The following is a 10534-nucleotide window of genomic DNA, read 5'->3' as shown; positions in this document are numbered from 1 at the left end:
ATATATATATATATATATATAGTTAGTCAGTTACGATTTAAGAATTATTTGGGTTTGTAAAAACATTTTTTTTTTCCAAAATTCATCAAAGGGCTCCTCACGGTGTTAAATGGCCACATGCAGCCCACGGGCCACCAGTTGTTCATCCCTGACCCAAGTTTTATTTTGACAAGAATTATTTTGGGGAGGACTTAAAAATGTCTTCATGATGCTAGCCACTAATGCCATTATCGGCTACGTCCTTAGTTCAAGTGATCATTCAATTCTGCCTCACAAATGAAATTATTAATAAATATAATACAATGCATATTTGGTTGAAATTTGGGGGGGAGGGGATTAAGCCATTATTTTTGGAAGATGACATATGAAAACCAAAATCGACTTACCATGTCTGAAAATTGAATGGGTGTCTATGCAGAAAATGTGGGCAAAAGCCAGCTATTTATCCGCCTGGCTATCAGCCATGTTGAGGTCTTTTTTTGAACAAAGAAAATAATGTTTGTGTTTGGCTTGGCAAAGGGAGACAGCCCCACAACCTTACTCCAGAGACCCAATTAATACAATGTCCCCGCTTTTCAAGTCCACAGCTTTAACCCCTGGTGTTCTTAAAGTATTGAAGCGTACATGTACTGCACTGCACTATACTGTTTTGTTTTTGGGTTTTTTTGAGGGGGGGAGTGGGGGCGCAAACAACATGGTGTGATTTTCAAGGGTGCTGCAGCTACACTGAACTTATACTGTATAAAGAGGAGGCGGGCAGGAATTACGGAGAGAGTGACAGAAACACTCAATGCAGTGGATCTTAACCTGGGTTCGATTGAACCCTTGGGGTTCAGTGAATCGGTCTCAGGGGTTCGACGGAGCCTCTGCCATGGAGGTTCAGACACACCCGACTCAACATGTCAATTAGTTATGACACGCCCACTTGGCCATCACTGGCTGGTTCATTTTATGCACAATTAAAAAATGTATACTTATGTATTGAATTTTTATTTAAACTGGTTCATTTTGTGCACAATTAAAAAAACTTATACTTATGTATTGAAATTTAATTTAAGTTTCTTCTGTTTTTAAAAAATGCGTTTTTTATGCCTTGAATTTGTAAAAAAAAAAAATCATATTTTTATTTTTCACTAATGAAGGGTTCGGTGAATGTGCATATGAACTGGTTGGGTTTGGTACCTCTAACAAGGTTAAGAACCACTGCAAAGTAAGTCATCGAGTTGCCAATGCATGCGGCTCATTCTACAATCGGAGGACACTCTCTGTCTTCCTCACCGCCGTAAAATTTCAAACAAACAATCTATGCACAAAAGACAAGCATGTACTTGTGTAAATTCTAGTTGTCCTGAGACCAAACAACTGGTGCTGTAGTTAGTGATATCTGAACAGCTCTTGAGCACGCCCTACACCAGGGGTCACCAAACTTTCTGAAGCTGACAGCTATTTTTGGAGTATTGATAAATGCAAAGGGCAATCAGGTTCATACACACTTTTGAACTAACAAAATTGCTACCTTTATAACCTTATATTAATCATGAAAGTTATTCATTTGTGTGAAGACACTGATCATGTTTATGATTTTTCATAGCAATGATGAAACAAGTGAATAGCATTATGCAAAATGGAATCCAAATTCCGTCTGATTTTTGAAGAACACTATTGAAGAACACTAATTTTACTGTTGTTCAAGAGGGTACTTGGAAGGGCAAATGTTTTTTTAGCTGGTACTGTATTTTGTTTTTTGTTTTTTGTTTTAAACTTGCAGAACGAAAGGAACGCGCCGTTGCCAAGGAAGGCAATTTCCCGACTGAGCTGTCCCTTTCCGCTAAGTCCTAATTGAAGAGCTGTCCTGTTCATTGTGACGTCCGCCCCAGCAAAGCACCACACAGCAAGTCCCAAGGGGGAAAACCCCACACACGCATCAAACGAGGTCACATCAAACACAATACAACAGCAATGACAAGATACGTGGCTAACGTTGACGCTCCGAAAACTTTGAGGTGCGTAAAAAAAAAAAAAAAAAAAAAAAGGCCGAGTTTACAAAAATATTTTCGCACTTCCTACCTTTTCCAGCGAGAGCACAGGAAAGGCCGCAGACGAGCCAAAAGAGGAAATCGGGCACGGCGATCTTCGCCATGGCGGTCAGTTGGTACGGCGTATGCCTAAGCGTTCTGCCCTCCTTGTTCAGCCGGTGTCGTGTGTGAAGAGCTGCGCGAGTTCCTCCACTGGCCGCTCTCGCTCCGTCTCATCTTGGGCGTGTGGAGAGACGTTCAGTGACAGCTCGGAGAGATTACGAGACCAATAGTCTTCGTCAAATGTCGTTTCATTTAACTCCGTTTCAAAATTAAGTCCTATATTATTGTTGAGCCAACAGAAAACGTTGGAGGCAGTTACCAATACTGTGTAGTACTATACATTCTAATCCCTGAGACTAAATGTGCTAACCGCGTTTAGCTTCTGCTGCATGTTGAGCAATATCCTACTCTACAACAGACAGACGAATTAAACACAATCGTTATCATACGTGCCATTTCCATAATAGGATATTAGAAATTAGTTGATGTTTAAATGTAACTGTTTCTAATCACATTTCCTCTGTCCTATAGCCAGCCACTCCACATATTAGATAGATAGATAGATAGATAGATAGATAGATAGATAGATAGATAGATAGATAGATAGATAGATAGATAGATAGATAGATAGATAGATAGATAGATAGATAGATAGATAGATAGATGTATCTTTGTTCATTCATCAATCTATGCCAGTGATGTGCAGAACAATTAATGCTCTTCCACTAGATGGCACAAGGTACCACAGGGGTCCTCGAGGGCGCCTATCTTGCTAGTTTTACATTTTATATAGTCTTACATCGTATGAAACACTGAAAGGTCTGCATTGATGACATGTATTTAATCAGACCCACATCTAAATGATATATTTTGCTCATGTTCATGATACGTCCTCAATAAAAGTCGAGCAATATGACAAAACTATATTAAAGAATATTCTCATGACATCCATCCATGTTCCGATCCGCTTGAGGGTTGAGGGGGGCTGGAGCTTATTCATACTGCTAATTATATGAGCTTTGTGTTCAACCAAATAGGCACAGTTTTCACACTGAGTTCATTTGTGAAAATGAGATCATTATTTCAGAAAAGTGTACAGACTGTGCGATTTGTGACGATTTTGTCTGGTGGTGCGCCATGAGATTTTTCTAATGCAGAATAAGTATGTTGAGTCAAAAAAAGGTTGGGATAAACTGTTGTAGAGTGTTTAGGGGTTTGTGGGCACTGTTTCCATCATGCTTTGCTGATTTCAGCATTAACGTGTGTTCAAGTCAGTTTTCAGTAATACATTTATGTCCTCTTTAAAGTTACATGATCCTATTTATGTGAGTTGAGGTAGATTTGGGGAATGGAAACAACTGATGATAACTTACCGTTTGATACATTCCAGATTCATCTTCCTAGAAAGCATCACAATGGCACAGCTTACACTGTCAGAAATGTAAGTCTTTCAGCTTTCACACCATATGTTCTCCAATTATTCTTCCTTTTTCCTCTGCTCCTGGGTGTGGGTGTGTGTGCTCTGAGGATTAGAGTGAAAGGCGGCTCTCAAGTGAGTTCGGAAAACAACACAAATACACATGCAGAAACACAAAGTTACATGTGCACACTGTCACATTTTCCTTTGTTATTGTTTCCCTGAAACGGGTTGGCTTGTTCAAAGCAGTCAAGGGGAGAATTATAATGAGGTGTTCCTTTACCTCTCTTGCGTCTTATTGTTAATCATTCCAAAGGGAGAGAAGAGGTGGGATAAAACACATTCCTTTATTTTGGCCTGTGATTGGCTGGCAACCAGTTGAGGGTATACCCCACCTACTGCCCAAAGACATCTGGGGTAGGCTCCAGCACGCCCATGACCCTCGTGAGGATAAAACGGTTCAGATAATGGATGGATGGATGGATGGATTGGCATGTTTTTAGTTCTAATCTCAGCAATGTGCTCATTGCCAATTTGGTTTTTAACATGGACCAGTTTCAACCAGTTTAAACTTCAAAAATGTCAAAACTTAATTGAAATTACTCTCCGACCTTATTTAGTAGCTTTTTTGACACCTGAATTCTATAACAATCTAATTTACAGTGTGGTTCTGATGGTGAAGTGCCATACTCACGTTACTTTGGCGCTGCCGGCGTGGGTTCAGTTCCGACTCAGAACTGGTGTGAAGGTTTGTCTGTTTCTATATGTCCCGGAGATTAACTGGCAACCAGTGTGGAGGGCAGTCTGGCTCGCGCCCGAATTTTGCTACTGTGGGCTCCAGCGCACCCCTGACCCTGAACTAGATATGCAATGTAGAAAATGGATTATACATGTATGAGTTATGACTGTGATTGGCTGGCCACCAGTCCAAGCTGTACCCCGCCTACTGTCTGAAGACACCTGGGACCGTCGTGAGTATGAAACAGTTGGATAAGTTTTTTTTTTTCAAAAAAAATTAATATCCAAAATATCGACAGACTTTTTTTTTTAACTACATTTTTTATTACTGTGTGTAATTACCTTCTCCATACATCTTACATCGTGCATTTTAGACCTGTCGCCAGTCGCCAATCGGCGATTATTTGGGAGCAAATTCAAGTTGTCTAGTCCTGCACCATGGACAGCTACGTCATGACTCCATCCCACGAGGTGTCGCACTTAACCCGTTTTTTTCCCCGCAGAATGGAACTTAACACCGTTCCTTGTCGTATCACGGAGCTAAAACAGTGTGACACATGAACGATGAGGAAACAGTACGCCACGCAAAAACCCACTCTCTTATCACGACTAATTTTAGTGTTTAGATACTTCTGTGGATTTTATTAAGGCTTTGGCGATTCCATTTATTAAAAAAAATATTTCAATGAATCGGAACCTGTGTTAAAGTCACCTAAGAAACTCATGACGGACACCAAAGGAGAGGTCTGTTGTGGCTGCTCCTTCCTAGTAGACGTCCTCATATAAACATGAAGCCCTACACCAAAGCAGTTTTAGAAGGGAAAAACTACATGCAAGGTACGTTTTCCCCATCTCAGTGTGTATTTAGCGACACATTGAGTTGATTGTCCTGTTAGTGCTTGTTGAAAAAAAAATACAAATCCTTCACCTCAATTGCAATTAACATTTGAGATATAAGTTTTACAAACATTTCTGTAGTAAGAAGCTAGAATAGGCCATTGCATGAACAGGTAGTGGGGCGCACTCGAAACAATCACGGCAGATTATGAATTTTGATGAGTGAGATAGAATTGAAATGAAAACAATAACAATCCAATCGAAGAAAAGATTTTTGGGCCTCTTGAAATTATGACGGTTGCCTGTGTTTGCCTAATGGTAAGGTCGCCTCTGAGTAATGTAGTTTACTGTATCTGTTATGCAGCTCTGAGGTTTCAGAACCATGGCTATGCGTTCATCATGATATCATAGACATTAAAGCAGTGTTGTTTGATTTGGCTACTTCTGGATACAAACGTCCGCAACCAGTCATCAGGGATTTGGGATTGAAGTTGATTATCATCCCATCACTCATTGTTATTTCCTCTTCTTTTCAGGTTCTTTTGTCATCTTGAGAAGGACTTTAACCAAAATGCCCATCCAGCGTGTGCCACTATTCTTGTTAGCCTGCGGATCCTTCAATCCCATCACCAACCAGCACATGAGGCTGTTTGAGCTTGCCAGAGACCACATGCACAGCACAGGTTAGATGTCATTTGGGTAAATTTGACTTGTCAAGTGGTTACATTTTGTTCTTTGCTGCTTGTGTGTATTACTAATGTGAGATAGACAGATCGACACCTCCATTTTGACATCCCTACAAAGAATTTCAATGAAAATAGTCAACAACACAGAACCATTGAAAATTTGATGTCAACAATTAATCAAACAACTTGAATCTGAAATTGGTTACAAAGAAAGAAAAACAAAGTGGAAATAAAATCTCTGACTTGAAGTATTGCCGCGGTCACTTTTCTAAATGGACGAATGTTAGTTCAGACTGAAATAGCTGAATTTGGCGCAGTGGCAGCCAGCCTGGAGGAAAGACTGAATGTCAAAAGTTTGGGATCATTTCCCACTTATGTACCACAACAGCACGCCACCAATCATCAACACAAGGTAACATAATGATGTTGGCACAATTAAGATAGCCCAACATCTCTATTTAGAACACATTGTAATGTCCCCGTGAGTTCTCAAGGACAGACACATTCGCCAGTGCGTTTTCGATGACTTTATTGAATCAACAAGCACATTCGGTCATACACAAGCTGCTGATGGCGACACGCAGACTTGCTTACAGCCAGCGAGCTCCACTCTCATTCGCTGACACTCACCAGGCCAGAACCCACCTTTTCAGAGTCATCGGCCTCGATCGTACAGTAGGACCTGAGAATGGCGACCCCAAGTGGACAAACAAATACCTGCACCTCATATGCACAGACATTTTATTTTATTAATTGATTAATTCTAGTCATTTTCGAAGAATAATAATTCTTCATAGTTCACCGTGATGAACCATTAGGTAACATCATACCACCTCGGCCAGTGCCAGAGTCAACTTTCAAACTACAATGGTTGTGTTTGTCGTCAACATCAGTTTGTTTCTTAACTGCAAACGCAACATTGTGTTACAATTGACCTTCTTGGCATAGTGTGTTCCACCAAAATTTCCACCAAAACAAACCAAAAATATATTCCTTTTTTTGTGTCATGTCCCCTGACCTAGAAGAAGGGAATTCATATTCTTGCCATGATTCTGTTTGGGAACAACAGGTGGCACTGTAGGGCTCTCCCTGCAGCTGCACACCCATTGGTCATTTTGTAATTAGTGCTTTAAAAGGACTCCCAACCCGACCACTCATGGTCGGGTCATTGTTTGTTTGTTTGTTGCTGTTTGCTGCTGTCATGTTTGTTCTGGTCATGTTTCTGTTGTTAATAGTTTTGTGCTTCAGTCATGGTTTTGTTTGATACTTTGTATTCGTTTTGTTTTCAGGACTTTGTTTGTTTAGGATTTAGTAGTGATGGGTCCATGAGGCCTCATGAGGCGTGTCGACACACTGACACACTGTGTTGATACTACATTGTGTTGATAGTGTGCTGATACTGTGTTGCTGACCACTGCCACCAGCTGGAATTTCAAAATCCCTGCAGCCAACCCACTGAACAGACTGAACTGACTGATTTGACGATGAAGTGTATACAATATCATTCACATCCATGCATTCATATTGTATCATTCAATGTGTTTCAATAATGTGAAAATCATGCGAATGAGGATGCTTGTGGGCTTTGTCTTCACAAATTTTTATTTAGAAAAATAAGATGCTCCAGTGTTTTAAATTTCAGTCTGTTGCGTTTCTTGCATGCTATTTCCCCTGCTGTGGAGAACATACACAATGGAATAAGACATGTCAAAAATCCAAGAGGCACTTGGTGATACAAGGAGATTTGAATAAATACCTTATTCTCCAAAAGGAGATCAAAATGGCTCTACATGGCGGACAATTTGCATTTGTCCGGAAGCTGCTCCATAATATGCACGTTCTGTAGCAACGTCACTCGAGTAAAGCGCGTCTCAGCAGTAGATAGTCTGCTGCTCTCTGCTGTGCGCGCGTGAGCGCGAGCACGTACTCACGGCGCCGACGCAACCCACGCCACATATTAAAGAAGTTTTGAACTACAACAACAGCTAAGCTAGCCTAGCCGATGTAATGATGGTCAGCAGACAAGGTTTATGTTTTATGTGACTTTTAATAACGTGGCAGAGTCGTCAAACATGCGGTGTGCTCACGCGCAGTCACTTCCTGGAACTCCCTCTTATAGGCGGGACCTCTCAATCCACTGGAGTATGACGTACAGTACAAACTTTCATAAAGCACTTCTCATATAATAGTAGTCTATTATATGACAGCCGACACGACGCTCGAAGTCAGACGGACACGTTTTTCTGATAATCTGTGTTTTCCTTTTTGCCCAAACATATATTTTTATTTGAGCGAGGGTGAGGTCTGGCTTGTTTGGCAGGCGGCATGTGTCGCCAGACGCACTTCCTTATAAACACTGTGTGGCTTTTGCTGTGTCGACGCCCCCTGGACTGAGTCGACGCTGTCTGGACTGTGTCACGCAGCCTGGACTGTGTCGACACAATCCAGGCCGCGCCGATGTAGTTCACGTGTTGATCACGTGATCTCATGAAGCAGCACACGCACCGACACGTGGATTGCTCTGTGAGCCCGACGCATGCGTCGACGCATCGGTGTCGCTGGACCCATCACTGGGATTTAGTTTTCTCTATGTTTATATACAATCTGTCAAGTACACCCTGCTCCTCTCTCCTGCCTGCCTTTTGGGGTCCACCACCACCACCTCGCAACTTGACAATTCTCTCCCCCGCAGGCCAGTACCAAGTGGTGGGTGGCATCGTGTCTCCTGTTAGTGACAGCTATGGGAAGCAAGGCCTGACACTGGCAAAGCACCGGATTGCCATGGCAAAGATGGCACTCCAGAGCTCAAACTGGGTCAAAGTCGACGAATGGGAGAGCCAGCAGGCTGACTGGACTGAAACAGTGGTCACTATGAGGTGAGAGGTCAAATCGTAATTATTCTGGACAGACTTTTAGTTGGTAATAAACACTAAGGAGTACTTTTGATCACTAAATGTCGGCTCATTGTTTTGGCAAATTCTCCTGACTGCCACCCAGTTAGTGTTTAGTTTCAGCCATGGCTTTGTTTGTTACTTTGGATTTTTGCTTTCTTCTTGTCTCAGTTCTGGATTTAGTTTTTCTCTTTGTTTAAAATACAATTCGTCACGTACACCCTGGTCCTCCCTCTCGCCTGCTTTTTTGGGGTCCATACCGTCATGTTTCTGTTTGTGATTGTCAGGTTTATCCAATTTGACACTCAGGAATAAAACACAAGGAGGAGACAGGAGACTCAATTCTGGTACCAGGAGGGAACGAGGAGGAGCGTTAGGTTTCAGTTCTCGGCACGTCACCCCTAACGATCTCCCCCTTCACCCCCTCATTTATTGGGAAATCTACTACATAGGTGTGTCCAACCTAAAGCGTGGGGGCTGTTGGACACACACTGAACTTGTTTGACTATGTGTGTGTATGTGAGTGTAAATTACGTACATGTGTGCAATTGTTACAAAAACATCACGTTGCAGCTGGTGTTGATGGCTCCATTCACTGTCCAACCTTGCTCCTGTTTAGTCTTAACACTTATCTCTTCCCAACCACGTCCTCGGAAAAGTGGTTGCGTCCCTAAACTTCCACACAGTGCATTAAACATTCCTGATTAGAAATGTGAGTATACAGTATAAATATAATAAAAAGGATTATAAATGTGAGTGCATAATGATTAATATATAATGATTAAGAAGCATTATATCTCTATTAGAAGCATAAGCGTTCTTCATTGCAGGCATAGTCAATTAATGATTGCAGGCATAAGCTTTCTTCTTTGCGAGCATAATCAATCAATCAATATCAAAACAACAATAACATTAATAATAAGCGAATGTATGATAACTAAAAATAATCAACCTATCAGTGATCAACAGGTGTGCAGCTGCAGGAGGAGCCCTCCAGCGCTACCTGTTGGTCACAAACAGAAACATGACATTCAAGGAGGAACTCTAGGCCAAGTGAAAGTTTCAGATGATTATTCATGTTTTTAACAGTAGTGGTGTTTTCTTTGAATTTCAAATTCTTATTTTTTTTTAAATTTGAGTATAGTGCCATTTTCAGTGTTTTATAAAGACTTAATTATTGTTATTTATCTCTTATTTTTGTGAAAGCTTTTGAAACATGAATATTTTGGTCTGCATTTGGTTTGTGTGGTGAGCCATGTTAGCCGTGTGGAGATACTGAAAGTCAGGATGGGGGCTAATACTTTGGGCCGACTGCAAATTATGCGCTGCTCGGGTGGCAACAGGGAGTTTCGAGCTCTGTCACCGCTTCGCCCTGCTCGTCCCGTTTACAAAGTACAGTACAAATATCATCAGTAAATATGATGAAATAAATACTTTATTGCTTTACTAACATTTAATATACAACATTTTGAGTTTATCCACATACATTGACCACGCCTCATTGAGCTTTTTAACGCACTGGGCACATTTTCCTGCGCGTCAAGTTATATCAGAATCAGAATCATCTTTATTGGCCAAGTATGTCGAACACACAAGGAATTTGTCTCCGGTATAACATGCTGCATTAGTATCATCATAAACAAGGACATGACAAATCCTTCCGCAAGGACTGACTTGAACAAGATGGAAGCCCAGAAAATGTCAAATGATGCATACAATTAAGCTGATTAATTACAGTTTAATTTTATCCATCCATCCATTTTCATCACGTATAGAGACAAACGACCATTCACACCCACATTCACATTGTCACTGAGTGGGAACCGATCCCACGCTACCCGCACACAAGTCGGGCGTGTGTACCACTACACCATCAATTTTTTTTTT

General features: G+C 41.2%; 2 protein-coding genes across 4 annotated transcripts in view; one reads left to right on the top strand and one right to left on the bottom strand.

Moving 5' to 3' along the window:
- LOC109527145 (calsyntenin-2-like) overlaps positions 1-2500 on the bottom strand; it is a 164655-nt gene extending 162155 nt beyond the window's left edge. Inside the window, exon 1 of the mRNA XM_019888883.1 lies at positions 2068-2500. Coding sequence (XP_019744442.1) covers positions 2068-2140 — 73 coding nt within the window. The 5' untranslated portion in view covers positions 2141-2500. The remainder of the gene's footprint in view (positions 1-2067) is intronic.
- The window catches only part of nmnat3 (nicotinamide nucleotide adenylyltransferase 3), a 19321-nt gene continuing 10860 nt past the window's right edge, over positions 2074-10534 (top strand). The window contains exons 1-3 of one of the 3 annotated variants that reach the window (XM_019888886.1): positions 2074-2144; positions 5607-5753; positions 8449-8632. In XM_019888886.1, coding sequence (XP_019744445.1) covers positions 5642-5753; positions 8449-8632 — 296 coding nt within the window. In that variant the 5' untranslated portion in view covers positions 2074-2144; positions 5607-5641. Of the gene's footprint in view, positions 2153-4772; positions 5071-5606; positions 5754-8448; positions 8633-10534 lie in introns of those variants that run through there. The other 2 variants (XM_019888885.1, XM_019888884.1) reach the window with 2 other exon arrangements.

The sequence above is a fragment of the Hippocampus comes genome, unplaced genomic scaffold (genome assembly GCF_001891065.2).
Source record: "Hippocampus comes isolate QL1 unplaced genomic scaffold, H_comes_QL1_v1.1 scaffold228, whole genome shotgun sequence".
Taxonomy (NCBI): Eukaryota; Metazoa; Chordata; class Actinopteri; order Syngnathiformes; family Syngnathidae; genus Hippocampus; species Hippocampus comes.
Note: the sequence above shows the minus strand (reverse complement) of the source record. Positions and strands in the feature narration are given on the sequence as shown.